Raw genomic sequence first — 19,355 nt, 5'->3', positions numbered from 1 at the left:
TCAGTTTCAGTCCACGACCCAAGTTTAGGCTTGTAGTTCTTGTTCTGGCTTCCTTCAGAGATGGAAAGTGTCAGGAGAGCTGTAAAATAAAGTGACCCTTGTCCTCCCCTAGCCTCTTTTTGCCATGGTGGTTGCCCTGCTAAGAGAAACCCCAAGAAACCCTCTCAAGAGTTATGGCAACTCTAGCTTCATTTCCCTGAGTTACACAAACCCTGAAGGAAGGCTGCACGCACACATTCTCTGATTGTCTATGGTATGTTTATTGTGTACCATCCACAAGTGGTTTTCAAATTATTTCCTCTGATTATTGCTTCCTCTGTACTCCTGGAATTTACCATGACCATGAGTCTCCCTTTTCTCATTCTAGCATTCTCTGCCTTCCCTCTTTCTATGACTGTTTTTTTCTGATATTTTTACACCTATCACATTTTTTCTTTTATTTACACTGTAATTTGAAAGAGAAATAAACCAAAACCATTAGTCATTCAATTTTCTTATCAGGTCCATTGTGTGCTTGAGAGTCTACCCTGGAAGAACAGCTGTCGTGTCTTGTGTGCAGAGGAGTCTCTTGTGTTTGCACAGTAATCTGCTTGAAGCATTCTCAGATGTATAGAACCTCAAATGTTTGGCTTTCTTCCTTCTCAGTCCACATTATTCTTCCTACTTACTTTGAAAATTCTTGTGATTCTTATTAAATCAATTTGAATTGTGGAGGTAAGGTGGCACAGGACTTTAACTTGAAACAGGGATCTGGCTGTATGTGAATGTGGAGAAATGGAAATCCCTTCAGAGGGAAAGAAAAAAAATTGGAAAGAGCAGAGGAGTAGACACATAGCCTAAAGTTATCTGGAATGTGCTCTGAGGGAAAATTAGCCTTCCTAAAACTCCACTAGGGAATTTGGGATAAAAAGTAACATCACTGATTTACTCTCAACTGCCTGAAGTTCAGGGTCAGCCCATTCTGACTATTTTAATACATCACGGAAGTGATCACTGAAACCAGAGGCATTTCGGGAAGAATCTGTTCCCAAAACAAAGGCTGATTCTCCAGAAAATAGGGCTGGGAGCTCTCAGTGGCTTCCATACTAGGTGTAGGTGTTTCCTGGAGGAAGACACAGATCTGCATTGGGCTACCAGGGGGCTTTACTAGAGATCCTTTCTAACTCTCCTGTGGAGTATGACATTTTAGGAAGACTCTTATTCCATGCTCCATCTAGATCATTCACCATATTCCTTTCATTATAATTTTTCTTCTCCAAACATGCTATGAAAAAATATGGTTGTATGCACATTATATTATTGAAATACTAAAAACAACTTTCATGTTAAAGCTAGAACATGCCTCTACCTGCTTGTTTATGGAGTTGTTCCATCACCCATTTCACTGTTTATTTTCCAACACGATGTATCTAATGTTTGGGTGTAGCATATGCTAGAATATATGCAAAGAATGGATCGCTAACATATTCATACACATACACACAAATGCACACATACAATGTTATAGAATATCTTGATATCTTGAAAAATAAAGTATTTACAAACTGATTAGAGTTTACTCCTACAAAGAATATGGAAAATAGTATTTTATCCTAGTGTTAAAAAATTTCCACTCAAAGGCAGTGTATGTCTATTTTTTAAGAATGAAGGTCAAATTCTAATAACAAAACTAAGTTTTACAAAATCTATTTCTAAGTACAATTTTTAAGATATAAAAGCTTGAAAATGAATATATTAATTTGAATATGTATAATATAGATCTTTGAAATGTTCCAATATATGTCCTTGTATATAAGGATCATTTATTTATTTTCCACAATTTTATCGAAATGGACCGCAATCCATCTATTAGTGAAATATGAACAAATAGGTTGTAGGTAGATTATTTTCTTAGGAATTCACACTTTTTTTGTGGGAAGCATCACATGTCCCTCAGTTTCCTTATGCATTTACTATTTTTACCATGTTTTATATAATCTGAATGTGTGGTATGATATAATATGCATCGTTTAAAAAGGAGTATATTCTTAGGTGGATACATATGTTCAGCTTAAAGAAAATATGGTATTGAAATAGCTTAAGCTAGGTTAAGTGGTTTGGAGTACTTTATTAAAAGACAAAAATAGTTTGTACTTTTCTAAGTCTGGTAATTTTCAATTATTATATCATAAGACTTACAAGTCCAAATATTCATTTGAATATCCATATTTGTAAATGGGTATAAGGGATAAAAACTAGTTTCCTAGATGCTTTAAAATTAAAGTGATTTTGTGTACCATATATATTCAGGTTCATGCCAACACCTTGATGGAATCTTCAGGAGACAATGGTGTAATTAGCAACTTACCCAAACTTTAAAAATATTTTAGGCACTGTCTATAAATGCTTTTCAAACACAAAGATACGCATGCATTTCTTTAGTCAGATTTCATTGTTCGGTGCTTGTAGCTCAGACTACATGCCAAAGTTCCTCCTCATACTAAATGGCTTTGAACATAAACTGTGCATGCAGATCTCAAGTGGTAGTCTCTTAATAGATGCCAGCCACTCTTTATTGCTACCCTCTTTTATTTCAGTAACATTTTAATTAATTCACACTGATTGAATAAATGTACATTGAGACTTATTTCCTAATGAGGGTGCATTTAGAGGAAAGGTTCCGCATCATCCTGATATCCTGTGGGTAATTATATTCTAATTATATGGTCAGGGGAAAAGAGGCTATAACTCAGTACTGATATTGTTCGCTGGGCCCAATTAATTACAAGCACATAATGAAAGTTCATGATAAGGTTGACTGGCAGTCAGTGTAAATTTTTGACTCAATTCAATTGTACCTAAAGTGAATGCAGAGCTAGACTTTAACCTGGTTAGAAAATGTTCTGGCATGAGATCAGTGGGTGTTCAGATGGACAAAAGATCAGAACGAATTCTATCATATGCTCTGCCTCCAAGGTTTTCCGCGGATGATGAAAAGGAAAACTAAGCCCTGACTGTAAATATTATTATCAATATTCTTTCATTATCTGTACTGACCCTGGGGAGCAGTATTAAACTGAATATACAGGGAGAGAATTTTAGAACTAGCCATGATTTTTGAAGAGGAACAGCAGACATAACAGACAACATTATAGCTATATTATGGGTAACATATGTATAGGTATATTATGGGTAACATATGTATAGGTATTAATCTGCTATGTTAGCTTTTGGAAGGTGGATTCCCTTCTCTTTCTTCTTGCTTTGAGTTATTCATTCTTTCTCTTCCAGTAGACTTAGTTTATATATATATATATATATATATATATATATATATATATATATATATATATTTACATCAAACATAAATGTGCTGCTCTTATATACTTATTAATAGAAGAAATAGTAATCACTGTCAAAGCCATCTCTCTGTGTGTGTGCATGTAGTGTGTGTTGGTTCAAATGTGTTTTTGGGAGTCTTTTTAAATTAAAATTTTATTAGAATATTTCAAGATACATGGTGAGAGCATAGAACAATGAAAGCCACTGAGATCAAAATATAATGAAACTCAATTAAGAGTAAAATATGTAGAAATAATTTTTCACTTTTAAAAGAATGAGTTTGTAATTTATCATTACTCCTTTGCTTGTCCTCCCTTCAAACCCTCTTAAGCACTCCTGACATTCTCCTTCAATACACACTCTGTCTGTTAGTGTCTGCATACATGAACATGTGTATGAAGATACGTTCCTAAATACCATCGGCTCAGTTCATATAATGTTACTTGTGTCTTGCTTTTAGGGAGAAACATTTTTTTAGGCAAAGTGTTTACTTGCCTAGAGATTGCCAAGTATGCTAGGCCGCTTGGTCAGTTAAGCCTCGGCGTTTTCCTGTCTCTACCATACTGGGGCTGACATTAAAATCATATGCTACCATTCCGGCTATTTTACGTGGATTCTAGGGATGGAGTTTAGATCCATACATTTGCAGGACAAGGTTTTCCTCCAACTGATGTCCCCAGCACAAGTAAAATAATGTTGTCATTAAATTTCTGTTAATACAAGCTTATGAAATCAACTTTGGTAGAGAGTGATTGTGCAAGAGACTCTCTCTTTGCCAGTGGCTCTGTCGTGTTTGCCAGTGGCATTGCATGGGTTATACAAGCCCATGCCCAGCAGCCGATGCCAACAAGCAACAAGCTCATTGGCATTTTTTTTGGAATTTCTTTTGTCTTATAATGCTTGGCCAGGGATTTTTTATTTTCACCTTACAATCGTTGTGAATATATATTGTTTTCCAACTCACGTGTGTTTATCAGATTTGTGTGTGTGCAGACGTGAGTGGTTCTGCGTCTGGATGCCTTCCTTGTGCTTTCTCATTGGCTCTTTCCTTTTGCTTTTTTCTTTTGTCCCATTCTCATTTGCTTTTGTTTTATTTGTTTTATTGTTCTTTAGTTGCCTGTTTGTCTTCAAACAAGAGAGAGAAAGAAGGGATGCAGGTATGGATGGGAGGGGAGCTGGGGAAATACTGAGAGGAGCAGAAGGAGGGGAATCCATAATCAGGATATAGGGCTTGAAAAAAAATCTACTTTAAACAGAAGGGAAAAATGCCTCTACTATTTATGAATTCTAAAGGCTTTGTTTCATACTTACATTTTAATTGGCTGTAACAGTATTTATAGAGAATAAAAAATAATTTATTGTTTTTTGGGCTCCGCTGGTATATTGACCTGGACGTTCCTAAAGGCACTAGTAGCAACAGAACAACCTTTTAAAAAATAGTGTTATGGCTGTGTGTCTGAGTCTACATATGAAGAGCCCACAAAATTATAAAGCTTAAATTATGAAACTGGAATAAGAAAAGAAAGTTCATGAAAAACTAAAATGTATTTGTTTATTATAGCCTAGCTATGCCTCATTATGTTTCATTCTAAATGTTGAGTACAACGTAACTTGACCCCTTTGGCTAAGACTATGTGCCCCTTTAGGAGCAATATTTTTTCTTTATACTCATTTTCCTTTTCTTTTATATTTTTATTTTTCCTTTTATTAAAAATACTCTTACCACTCATTTTTAATGTTGGAGATATATGCTTGCGTATAAGAGAAAGCACCCAGTTTAAAATAGCTTTGTGTGTGTGTGTGTGTGTGTGTGTATACTTTCAGAATACCACTGCAGAAAAAAGTGTGTTGAATTCATCTGAATTGACCTTTAACAGTGCTTTATTTGGTTTTACTTCATATTTTGAATTTTTCATTAACATTTAAAGATATTTTATTTTTGGTCATGCAGAAAGTAGACACTTATTTACATATTTATGTGTATGTGTCTTTCTCTGTCTCTCTCTGTGTGTATATGTGTGTTTATGTGTATGTGTGTTTGTCTCTGTTGCTTTTCTCATCTCTTTGTGTATGTGGGTGTGCATGTGTGTGCACACACATGAGTGCATGTGCACATTTGTGTGCATGCGTGTGTGTATTGTGTGCATGCATCTGGGAGTCCATGTGTGTGTGCTTGCATGTGCATGTTTGTACATTCGTGCCCAAGAGTGTGTGTGCATGTATTCACATGCATGCATGTGTACTGTACTGAGAACCAAACCTGGACTATAGTGTGCTAGGCAACTTCATGACGACTGGGCTATATCTTAAGCTCCAGTGTCGTAAAATTATTTTTCTGTTATTTGAATACTGATAGCATTGGCTGGCAAAATGAGTTTCTAACTCTTAATTTTGGATGTTAATCATTTAATTTTATTTTAAACTGTTGCTCATAATCTGAAAATAGGTTAGCTTGGTTCAATAAGAGAGGTAAATGAGATCTCAAATGTAAAAGCACCTTCCTAAAATTATGAATTTTCATACATAAGTGTAGGCCTAATTTTGATAATTTTACTTTAGTCTTGAAATAAATGATGACTCTTTAAATGTGAGTACTGTGTCCCTATAATATTAACTAAAACCTCCAATAATCTCCACTAAAGATTTCTCTTTGTCCTGTGACAATTTGGATTAAATTGTCAATTTAAAATGATTACATATTAGAAAATACAAAGGCAAGAAATATCCTAATACGTACTTAAGAATAATAGGATTTTAAAATTTCTTCAATATTAAATTGAACTTAATAAGTGCCCTGAAGGCAAATGCATCTTTTAAACTAATTATCTGTTCTGTGTATTCTATTTAATATTAAAAAGATACTGATTAAATAAAATCAATCACATTCCTCTGTAGTCACATCTCTCATTGATTAAATAAAAATATACAGTTCCTGTATTAATTCTAATTAAAAATATATTACACTGAGAATTATATACTCTAGATAATTTTCAAAACTAAAACATTTATTCTTTTCATCTTCAATATTTAAAAGTATGTACAGAAGAGGGGAAAAGCAGTAATGTGATATCTGAATTTGTGTTTTGAGAAGTAGCAACTGATTTTTTTTTTCTGCCTGAGACCTTAATGTAGTTCAAGAAGAGGTGGCTAGTGACATGATAATTTAATAGCCATCCCTATACCTATTCATTCTGGTTGGAAGGATGCTCACAGACAGGAAATTTTCATCTTTTTCATTCTTCAACAAATGTCTCTCAGGAGGCAGAGTACCACCTGGCAAAGCCCTCAGGGCTGGTGGCTTCCTGTCTAGGTACTGATGTCATCTGACCTGAGGTAGGCCTCAGTTTTGTCTGCTCCTCATCCTTAGTTACGCTATCCCAGCTCAGAGAGGTTCAACAGCTTCCTCGGTGTCTCCACCTCCACATCTCGCTGCCCAGCTTACACATATGCTATGCTGAGTCCATGGCAGTGACGGGCTAACAGCCCTGCAGATCTAAGGAAGAGAAAGCCCCCATATTGATATCCATAAAATAGTAAATCTAGGCAAGTGGTAGCAAAGTGACAGAAAGGTTTGAGTCCCTTCTACAATAATTGGTTTGCTTGCTTTTATGCCTTAACTATTATTTTTTTACAGACGTAATATATAGCTTTTGTGTTTTACTTTCGATCTTGGATTTTTCTCTCACATCTGTGCTTTCTTGTGGTACCTGTAGGTTCTTGTATGCAGACCCCTGTGAGGTTACCTACACTGTTGTGTTTCTTAATTCTCAGTATTTGCAAGATATCAGCACAATGGGGGAAGTGCCTGTGTAGGCTCTGCCTCATCCAAATGTTCATGGTAACTAGTTCATTTGTCTCTCTCCACCACCAACTCTCTCCGCATTTCTTTTCCAGCACTTACCTGTATTTCCCCATTTGGGGTTCAGAACTTTAAGTCACCATGAAAACAAAGCTCAATATTTCTTTTCCCTTTGTATACAGCCATTCCTTTTTCTAAACCTAGAAGCTTCATTGTTTTGAGCAGAATATTGTACACATTTTAATTTTCATATCACTGAAGAAAAAATCAAACATATTTTTAAATTTTATAAAAGAAATGTAACACATACCTCATTTTCTCCCAACCACACAATACTTACCAAACACACTACATTGAAGCCTAGCAAAGGTATAACTTAGCTCAACCATTGCTATTATTTTGTTACATATTTCTTCATATGTAGGGCTTTATTGATTCATATGAATTGATCTAATATGAATGCAATGCACTTACATGTGTAAATAACAATACTGAATACCTAAGATAAACTATCCATACATATATACATAATCTATTTTTTATTAATTTGCAGTTTTAAAGTAAATCACATCCATTGTAATACAAAATCCCTAAATATTTCAGTATCTTCTATTAATAAGCAAATTTTCTTCATAATGAAATTACTATTCTTACACAAAAGATAATTATCAGCAATTCCATATTATCACTGTCCTCCTATTCATATTTAAATGCATGTGAGTATCTGAAACTAATGTTTAATTGCTTTTATTTGTTTACTTAGCCATTAGATGTTTCATTTTAGACCCTTGCATTGTATTTGGCTGTAATCCCGAGCAACGTATAGAACCACAATCATCTTGTTTAGCTTTCTGACAAATTCCTTCCTCATATACGATAAAAGACACCATGCTTTTCTAACTTAGAAACCTCTAGAGATTCTCTGTGGCCAGGGTCCTCGAGAAAGGTCTCCCTTTGGTTGCTCAAAAGCCTCACAGTTCCCTGGGCCACAGCATAAAACTGTAGAAAGATCAGTAGGAGCCAGACGGGAAATGTGGCTGACACACAGCTTTGAACCGGATTGGGTAGGAACGAGCACATTTTGCCCGTCACTCATCGGCCTATCTGTTCCACACATTGAGTAGATCAGAAGTTGGGATGATTATTAAAATCAAGAAACTGTCAGTGAAAACTCCTCCAAGTGTCTTGTCAATAGATGTTTAAAATAATACAAAGTACTTCTGCACATTTTTCCTGTCGATGAGATATTTGACCAGGTTCTTTTATACAACTTAGTGACTTTTTGATGAGAAATCGGTGGCAAAAATGTGTGCCATTCATGCTATAGAAGCGTCTTCTAAATAGAGTTGTAGTCCAGGAGACCTTAATTTCTTCTAGAGTTCTCCTAGACACATTTGCAGCTGCATCAGACTACTCTTTATTTCTACTGTGGTGCAGAGCATAGACATGAGAATACGTTTCTCAAGTGACTCAGCAAGTCAGGGCAGTAGAAGATTATAGAAGATATACTATTAGAAACATTAACATTTTTGCATTTAGCCTAATCTTTTTAAGCAACTTTCAAATAAAATAGTGGTATTTATTTAATTACACATAAACTGTATAGATTAACTAATAGTAATAACTTACTGTTAATTTACTAATAGCAATGTTTTCATATTGTGGCAAGGAGCAAATACCATTATCTGTTGGAAGAGATGAGATCAATGCTGGAAAATGTATTGTTGGTATTGATGTGGAGAAAGATATAAAGTTACGGGGATTGCTATGTGAAGGTCAATGCCAGCTGAGAATGAGTTCTTTTAGAGATAAAGCCATCTTTAGAGATTCTTTGTCTCATAATGTTATATCAGAGCATTCTAATTTTAAATATATATAAATTTTTTTCACACCACAGGGCCTTTGTATATATTCTGGCTTCTGATTTTGTGTTTTTATGGGATCCCTGAGTGTGCATATGAGTGTGTCACTTGTGTCTAAATCTGTTTTATTCCTTTTCTTGACCTCTTTTCCTTCTGTTTAATTGCTTTGTCCTCTTCTGATGTATTTGATTTTGTTTTGTTTTTAGTTTTATTATTATTCCTTAAGATACCTGCTTGTTTCCTAATAAGAGATAGAAAGGAGTGGGATGTGGATGGAAGGGGATGTGGGGAGACACTGAGAAAAGTACAGGAGCAGAAACTGTAATAAGAATATATTATATGAAAAAATCTGTTTTAATAAATTTAATGATTAAGGTAATAATAAATTGATATTAATAAAATATCACTGCAAAAGTACATGTACATGCACAAAGGCAGTGAAAGTGTGTATAGTTGGCAGGAATGTTCACCAGTGTAGTCTGAATAAATAAAGTCATCTTTGGGTAAGTCACTTCACATCTAACATATTTTGCTTTGAGTATTCCTTGCCTGACAAAAAGATGTCCATTTATTTAATCTAGGAAAACAAACAAAAAAAAATCCATGAAGAGACTGTAGTTCCAGTTCATGGAGCCCACAGATATATTGTGTGTGGTGATAATATAGGTGTTCTATTCCCAGATATATGGTGACATCATAGGTGTTCTATTCCCAGATATACGGTGTGTGGTGACATCATAGGTGTTCTATTCCCAGATATATTGTGTGTGGTGACATCATAGGTGTTCTATTCCCAGATATATGGTGTGTGGTAATAATATAGGTGCTCTGTTCTATTCTCAGATATACGGTGTGTGGTGACATCATAGGTGTTCTATTCCCAGATATATGGTGTGTGGTAATAATATAGGTGCTCTGTTCTATTCTCAGATATATGGTGTGTGGTGATATCATAGGTGCTTTATTTTCAGTTTTGGTTTTTCGGCTTTTATATAAACTTCTCTTTTTCAGCAGACTATGCCCACTGCAGGAGCTTCTGTTCCTGAGGTATGTAAGGAATTTTTACAACTGTTACAACTAAAAGTCATGATCATCTTACATGGATGTAAGGGATATTATCACTGATTCCAAATATTACATGATGTTAGCACTTTAAAATTAATGCAATAATGTTAATTCTGTATTTGTCAACATTTCAATATTGGAAGTAAAATTCTTTGTACTTTCAATTATGGGATAGTCTTAAATACTTTTAAATTTCTATTTGTGACAAAAATTAGGAATATCAAAAATTATATGTCATAATACATTTAGCGAAAACTTAAAAGTTACTTTGCAAAGAATATGACCACTGTGCTTTGTATTCACATGTGAAATCCTCAATATCAATGGAAGGACATGGCTAAAAGTACAAATTACTTCAACTCTTTGAGAACATCATCACATAGCATTTGACAATGATGTGCTGAGAATTCTTTGCTCCCTTAGAAGCAGTCATCTCTTCAAAACAATGTCTAAGGAAGTTTTATGCATCATATGGCTTTGCACACAACTTCATTAGAATAGTATGTAGCCTTTATCCCTGCCTTGCTGTAGGTCTAGCAAGTGACAACAAATCAAAGTCTTTATCATATGGTTTTGTTTATTTAAAATGTACCCACCCATATTTGCCACAAGTTATAATTCAGGACGATTGATTGGAAAAACTAAAATCAACATACCTGTTATTCCGACATGCTATTTCAGTTTTAGGAAACAGAATATTATGTATTGTGTTTATTAAACTATTTTTAAAGTATCTTTTATTTTCAGTGTAAGATACAATGTTCTTTGCAAATTTTAATTTTTCACTAACCCCCCAAATATATTTTATTTTCATCCATTTTGTTCTAAAATATCCTTCAACCCAGGTATGATGTTTGCATGGGGGAATGCACAAATGCACATACATGCTCACTCCATTGCGTCCTTGTGTTCTATTCTGTGAAAGACTTCTAACAGGTTAACTGACGACGCATTTAAAATATTAAAAGAACACAAAGAAATGTACAAATAACATTTTGTCGTTGTTTTTTGATACAGAGTTTCTCTGTGTAGCACTGACTGTCCTGGAACTCACTTTTTAGACCAGCCTGACCTTGAACTCACAGAGTTCCACCTGCCTTTGCCTCCTGAGTGCTGGGATTATAGGCATGTGCCACCGCCACCCGGCAATCATTTAACTTTTAAACTATAAATACGTGGTTACACCTTTTACAAAGGACCCAGGACTTTCCTTTGAAACAGTCTTGAAATCACTGACACATGGCATTTCTTGAATATCTCACAGTCTTTTCATGTGTCATTCTGTTATTTTCAAATATTGTAAAAATTCAAGGCATCTGTAGGATAATTTCTTTATTTTTATTTTGAATTCCCATAATAGAGTTGTGTCTACACATAACTGGAACACCCGCACTTCCATGCATACATTTAATTGCAACATTGCACTCTCATACATACACATAATTGGAACACCCCCACTTCCACACATACATGTAATTGGAAAATCCCAATCTCATACAAACACAGAATTGGAACACCCCCACTTCCATACATACATGTAATTGGAAAATCCCAATCTCATATTTTAATTAAGACTTGCAGTAATCAACTAAATTTTGCTGTAACTTCCCAGGATTCCTGATAGATTTCAAGGCTTTGGTTTCTTTGGGGGTAATCCTGGCCAGTAAAATAGTTAATCTGTAGAATAGGTTTCTCACAAAGCCGGGCACAGCTGTGGTGTTTTTTTGGAACTGATTAGTGTCTCCAAGCTGTTAAATTTGTGAGCCCTGATGTATGGAGAGGAGTCCTTAAATACGGTAAACGCGCATATGCAAAGATGGGTTAAGACCATTGCTTTTCTGGGTGACTTTTTGTAGCCTTGCTGCAGTCTCGGGAAGGGGCGGTAACCCCATGCAAACCACTTGCATTGTGGCAAGGTCTGAGACCCAAGTCATGGCTGCTGCTAACTGCAGACAGCTCCTCTTTGTGGCTTTGTATGAAGCCAAGTGAAGTGCGGTTGCCTGTCTTTCATGCTGAGATTGCACAGAAAGGAGAGACTCCCGCTGGAGGTAATCATCCCTCATTGCTCATAGCTGTGGAGCAATCGATAGCGGCGGGCTTGGTTATTGTCATGAACATCTCTTTAGAGGCAGCAGTTTTCACCCAGGTACAAACACTTCGCCTCTTAGAATCAGCATGGGACAGAAGAGGCATGTTTGTAGAGCATATATTTAAAGCGAGGTCTTTTTATTTCATTTATTCCATCATTTTGTTTTCTGTGAGTGTTGCCTGGATTTTCTGCTCTGCTTATTATGATGATTATTCTCCGGGAATTCGAATACAATACATTCCCATGCAAAGATTTGTTCTGTGACTGGAGTCTGAGAAACACAAACATTGAATTTTGTGTTTCAAATGTCTGCATAGCAAACACAGGTAGTTGATATTTGAAAATGCTCAAATATCAATAACTTTATTTTCCACGTTGTGCTTAAATGTTCTATATTCTTTTGTGGACTTTTAGAGTACTTCTTTTCAATGTTTGAATAATTTCTATTGACTAAAGCAGTAATTTTTACCACATTTTATTATCTAGGAGAATTTATCTGACAGAAGGATATTTGTCTTAATTTATGGTTTACAGCTCAAAAAGCTGAAAAAAAATGAAATTGCAGCTTAAAAGTCAAACCCAGTCTTTGTCTGATATGGGGTTGGTGAAGATCTTTTCCCATTCAGTAGGCTGCCGTTTTGTCTTGTTGACCGTGTCCTTTGCTTTACAGAAGCTTTTCAGTTTCAGGAGGTCCCAATTATTTGTTGTTACTCTCAGTGCCTGTGCTACTGGGGTTATATTTAGAAAGTGGTCTCCTGTGCCCATGCATTGAAGGCTACTTCCCACTTTCTCTTCTATCAGATTTAGCATAGTCAGATTTATATTAAGGTCTTTAAACCATTTGGACTTAACAATAGCAATACCAGCGTGCTCCTGAAGGGGAAGCACACCATTTTAATTTATTTTTACTTTGAGTTGTTAGGGCACATACTCTAAGGAAGTACCGTGCTCAAGAATTTACAGACTTTTTTTTTTTTTTTTTGGTTTTTCGAGACAGGGTTTATCTGTGGCTTTGGAGCCTGTCCTGGAACTAGCTCTGTAGACCAGGCTGGTCTCGAACTCACAGAGATCCACCTGTCTCTGCCTCCCAAGTGCTGGGATTAAAGGCGTGCGCCACCACTGCCCAGCCCAGACTTTTTTTCTAGTAAATCTAGACAACTCTGCGTGACACCATCCTGGTTCTGTATAGAAGCTCAGGATGATGTGATGTCTAAGCAGCAGAGGAGTAATTCTACCCACGCTTCCCAATTTCTCATCTTACCCCATAATGGAGTCTTCGTTCACATTGAATTGTTGAGAACTACCTGTGGGTAAATCTGTAACATTTAAGCTTTGGAAAGAAATTTACAAAAGTAATCAGAATTACTGTAACTTTCACAGAAGTTATGCTTATAAAAAAACAGCATTTCCATTACATGAAAAGGCAGCAAAAGAATTTGAATGAGAGGAATCATAATACCCCATCCACTTTTAGTTGTACCAGAAATACACTCAGTCAATTTGCAACGTCAGTTAACTATATTGATTAGTATTTTAATGCAAAATATGTAACAAATATATTCTAATATATATGTATACAAGGACAAATATGTATCCTTTATTTACTACAAAGATAAAAAGATCATTGTATTTAAAGCTACGTAAGAATGTCTTTCCAAATTACAAAAGTGAAATCCCACATTAGTAAGTATCTAGAGCTAATATGACATATACATGGGAAAGTAATAGAAGGTACATGGGCAGTCAACTAGTAAAGTGCCCATGGCCAGACATTACTTATCAGTTAGCAGATTGTTACTTATTGAAACTAGATATTGCCCAAGAATTCTAAATGCACTGGTTAATAAACTTTAGAAACTTTAGTGTTTAAATCTTATTTCTTACTCAGTTCTTTATCTGTTTATCTTGGTTATTATCAGGGAGTGATTAAAGTCTGTGTTTATCAGTAAGAAAATGTTCTCTTCTATATGGGACTTTGATTAAAACTTGACAACTATAAAATTAGTATTGAAACAAAGCTTAAAGGAATAGGGAAGCCTCTTTACTATCAGGTCTAAGACCATATGCCGAGGCTATTCAAAGTCATTTTTTTCCACAGAGTGAAAATCAGTTGCAGAAGTCATGAATTAGAAGTGTGGTTACTGTTAACCAGGAACAATAAGGATGCCAGTGCCACTGCACAGAGCAGAAAAGCGTGTGTCAGACTGTAGAGTCTTGACTATGGGAAGTCAAGGATAAAAGGATGTTGATCCACTAGGAGATAATTACAAAAAAAGTAGGAGAAAAAATGATATTGATAATATTTTACTTGTTTAAGTCCTTGATGGGTAGTGTGTAGTTGCTCAAGGAATGCTAAGTGTTTTAGATACACAGAGAGAGATACTAAAAGGACATTTGAGTATAAGAGCTAATATTTGGGATGACACATGGTTTGAAGTTGTGCTTTTAGACATCTCCATAAAAGTGATGTTGAAAGGCTTGGGATGGAATGAAGTTACTTTGAAAACAAGTATATGCTGTCAAGATGACTAGGGCAAGGAAGGGACTTATTAGAGATCTCAAGGAGGATAACGAATAAGCAAATGAGACTGGGACAACACATAGTGAAGTCTTGAGAGATAGGACGATCGGTGTCCTCAAACAGAGTGGGGCATGAGCTCAAGAAGTCGGAAGACATTCATTCTGTCACCACTGTGTTTACATAGAGGAGAATGTCATTCAATGTATCAATGAGAAGTTTATTGATGATCTGAATAAAAGCTGAGTGGGGGAAAATTACTGATTGGTTTTAAAAGAATAAAAAGAGAGATCAGAGGAAAGAAACAAGCAATTCCTACTCTGTATACACATTCACACACACTATATGTGTGTGTACTTGTCCTTTGAATTTGTTATGGTAACAAAGAAGTAGAAGGAACAGAAACTTAATTTCCCAATACGTACAATCTTTAATGTACATAGTAGCTTCAAAATCCATCATTAATTTAGAAATAATTTTCAATGTATCTATAAGTACTATTTTAATACTTATAAAAATCTTTAAATTTTAATCTATTCTACTGCTAATGAAAGTAATAAATTCTCACATATAATAGTTCTCATATACTTCTGATACTGGGTACCTCTGCATCATTACAATTTTAATTTCTTCCCCATGTTTCTTTAATGATGACATAATATTTTGATCATATTGCTATGGAATATATTGATTTGGTAGAAAGAAAAAGTTTTTGTACTTTTCACAACACATTCCAGGTTAGTTATTTGGGCTCAAGTTTATAATCATAGTCTTTTAAAAGACCCCCTTTATCAAACCATTTCTGCTTTTTAATTTTTAATATAATTTATCAAATATGTTTTATATTTTTTTCTTTTTATCAGGAAAGGCAGTCAACAGCTAAAAAGGAAAAGGGCAGCTCTCAGCAGCCAAACAAAGTGACAGACAAGAACAAAATGCAAAGAGCTAACTCTGTTACTATGGATGGACAAGGTTTGCAGGTAAGGGTTTCCAAAGGCCAAATCACGGTAACAGTCATATTTGTTACTTTCATATTCTGAGAAGGGCATATGTTCAGTTATCAACACATTCTTTCATCATGTATATTATCTCAGTAGACTTCTTTAGAAAGCTCACTACTAATTTAACAAAATGTCATTCTTGTTCTTGATTGACAGAATGACATTCTGGATAGATTAATCATTTATAATGCTATCTCCACTTAAAATAAAATTGGCAAGAAATCTGTGAATCTGAAAGTTAGAACTAATATATAAATTTAGTTTGTACATGTGTTATTTACACATATTGTATGTCTCTATCCGGTTATAATCACACACACATCACACACACACATGCATATGTATACACACATACACATATGTTGTATGGGTCTGATTTTGAAGAGTTGATTGTGAAGTTATGCCTTTAGGAAAGAAGATATACATTCTGTGTGAAATTTTTTCTTTTAAATAAAATAATAAAAATGAGGGTATTAAGTGCATATATCCATATTTCTACATCTTAAATTAAACTCAAAGATCATACATGTTTCTAGTTTAGACAAAGAGAAGTTGTTGACATATTTTACAAATTTATAAATTATAGCTATGTCCTTAGACATAAAAAACTCATTCTTTCCACCAACATTTTAATGTTTGTAACTGTGAAATTATTTCATTTTTTCACCTATGTGCTTCTCTGAATTATATTTTCTTCTTTTCTTAATGTACTGGAAATTTCAGGCTTGTTAGCAACTGCTGACCTCATGGATGACCGTGGCATACATTTGCATACAGCACTTGTGATTCTAATACATATGAATTTTAATCAGATTTAGTTAATGATAGTATCTTATATAATTGCTAATTTATCTGTGATACTAAGTATCACATACTTCATATCTCTTAAGTAGCACAGTTAAGAGTAAGCATAATCTGTCTAATAATTCCTTGAATTAGAATATCGAAAAGTTCATGGCACTTAATCATTGCTTACCTATTGACAATGAGTTAATTCTTGCAATCTAATAAGATATATTACAAATAGGAACTTTCCTGAGTAATTAAATGTAAATGTAAAAGTAAAAGGAAATTTTAAACAAAAGTTATTATATTCATGTATATAATATTCAATCATGAAAGACTATGTCTGAGAGTCATTTTTGGAAATCATAGCCATGTGTTTAATAATATCTCATGTGACTCATTTCAAATTTGAAATCTGTCCACAATTTTGATAACAAAATTTTACTGTGTGATCCCATAGGTTTTTGCCAAGCACAAATAAAACTTAAATCTAATATAAAAATTATAGACTGATTAGTTTAAATTTTTAATAATTCTGGGTTTCTGTCTGAAAAATCTCAGTTTGCAAATTGAAGTGTATTTAATGCATGCTTATGTACATATTTCCCCTCATGAAAAACAAGCATGGATCATTTGCTAATATTTAAGAGAACACAAGAACTAGGGCACTATTTTACATATACTTGCATAGTTTAAATCTATTTCCTAATTCTCTCAATTAACATGAACATGGGGCCATCATACTACTTGTTGCCATTTTAGAAACTGTTGTTTTCATGCTCTGAATCGGAAAACTTCCCAAGTCCCGGCCATTAGTCAGTGGTAGGGCCAGGTCTAACTGAGGAATGCTTTGCTCAGATTCTGTGTGTTCTACTCCTATAAGTAAGTGGTGAACGTCTGAGCACTATGCTCTTTCATGCATTTTTATTTTGTCTTAAGTCTGACAAAAGTAACTTCTTCACTAGAACGATAATGTCTGTGTTCTCTGATTAAATAGTCAAATTTGAACATTCTCATGGGTTTATATGATGCAGTGATATACTATATTTTAATGTTTATGTGTTATATTAAATATTTTAAGTATAATTAATGTATTATACATTATTTATATAATGTAAGCTATATTTTAATATTTATTTGAGACAAAGCTGAAGTATTTAACTTTCGGCCTCCTATGAACAGGGATAATCATATTAAAACACAGATGATCAACATTTTTATACTTGGTTCTAAGGTAATAATAACTCTTCATAACAAGGATGACATGTGAAATTATCAGTCCAAGTTGTAACTTGGAAAATGCAGACATGAATTTAGACAAAACAGTTGCAAATAAATAAAACTGCATGTTTCAAAAATATTTTAGTTTAAATTCATGTATTATCCTGTATATAATTGAGTTCTTCTTGGATGTGGGAACTCACATGGTTTTAAAAAGAATGGAAAAATGGAAGAAAACCTTAATTATTTTATGAAAAACAGAAAGTATATTGTGGTGACTTATCATTTTTGAAACAATATAATTATTGTTTTTGAGATAAGGTAAAAATATATAGCAGAAAATTAATTTTCTGCCAGCTTTAAAAAGCCTATGCCATGGAAAAGCATTGAGTTGCAGCCCAGTTTGCAGGTAACTCATTGACAGGGGAGATCTACACTGCGTAAAGAAGATTAATCATAGTTAGGCACATTCATCTTCCTCCTTTTCAGCTAACCAGTATAATGATCAGGATTATTATTTCTAATTAGAGGAAGTAATAGATCATGCATAACCCTAGGATGAGTCTCATTAATTAACCCAAGTCCTAGGGGACTTCAGAGAGCAGTGGCTTGGCACTCTGTCTTTGTCATTGCCACACCATAGGTTGACTCTTCAAACACAGTATCAAATGGAATGGAAATGTCAGTTTTAACACGCAAGAACTTTAATAATAACGAGGATAATCCAATGTGTGAACAAATAAGGACAAACAACAATTCGTTAAACTTTATTATGAGGTATTTATCTTGATCCTAAATATTATGTATATTTCTGAATAAAAGCATGACTGTAGAATGAAAGAATCCAGCTCTTAAGATTTCAATTCTGTGACAAAGAGACCATAATACTTAATATCTACATTCCAACTGGTGTGTTCTTCCACACAATTCATTTACCCTGTTAACTTTCTAACTTTATGCTTCGTAACACAAATAAACTAAACATGAACACGTGTACTATGACACTACTTAGCATGTATACAAGACAGTTCATGTCTTTGATCAGGTTGTATGCCCTAATCTCACTGCCTGTTACTGGTTCTTTATAGTCATTCTAATTCCCTGTTTATGTACAAGGTTATTCTTCTATAGTTTTAAGAACTATAACTTTTCATCAGATTTCAGGGAGACAGTGGCATATGCCTTTAATCACAGCATCAGGAGGCAGAGGCAGGGGGCTCTCTGAGTTCAAGGCTAGCCTCTTCTACAGTGAATTCCAGGACAGCCAGGACTATGCAGAGGCATCGTATCTTGAAAAAAAAAACTGTAACTTTTTAACTGAGTTAATCTCTCCATACATATGTTATATTATAAATAATACAGAAGACAGAGCTAAGTAAGACAATATCAGATAAAAAATTTGGAGTCGAGCCGGGCAGTGGTGGCACACGCCTTTAATCCCAGCACTTGGAAGGCAGAGGCAGACGGATCTCTGTGAGTTCGAGACCAGCCTGGTCTACAGAGCTAGTTCCAGTACAGGCTCCAAAACCACAGAGAAACCCTGTCTCGAAAAACCAAAAAAAAAAAAAAAAAATTGGAGTCGTATATAGTTAAAGAAGAGAGCCAGAAGGTAATATATGGAGAACTAATTCAAATTGGCAGGATCATTAGCCATTTGGATCTATGGGAAATGGACATTTCTAGGCACTGTAAA

General features: G+C 34.6%; 1 protein-coding gene across 17 annotated transcripts in view; it reads left to right on the top strand.

Moving 5' to 3' along the window:
* Positions 1 to 19,355, top strand: part of Dgkb (diacylglycerol kinase beta) — a 593,434-nt gene that overhangs the window by 208,859 nt on the left and 365,220 nt on the right. For 12 of the 17 annotated variants that reach the window (XM_075948560.1, XM_075948552.1, XM_075948555.1 and 9 more), the window contains 2 exons: positions 9,997 to 10,029; positions 15,518 to 15,634. In XM_075948560.1, the coding sequence (XP_075804675.1) occupies positions 9,997 to 10,029; positions 15,518 to 15,634 (150 nt within the window). Of the gene's footprint in view, positions 1 to 9,993; positions 10,030 to 15,517; positions 15,635 to 19,355 lie in introns of all 17 variants that reach the window. The other 5 variants (XM_075948548.1, XM_075948547.1, XM_075948556.1 and 2 more) reach the window with 1 other exon arrangement.

Source organism: Microtus pennsylvanicus, chromosome 14, assembly GCF_037038515.1.
Source record: "Microtus pennsylvanicus isolate mMicPen1 chromosome 14, mMicPen1.hap1, whole genome shotgun sequence".
Taxonomy (NCBI): Eukaryota; Metazoa; Chordata; class Mammalia; order Rodentia; family Cricetidae; genus Microtus; species Microtus pennsylvanicus.
This window is presented reverse-complemented; position numbering and strand designations above follow the sequence as displayed.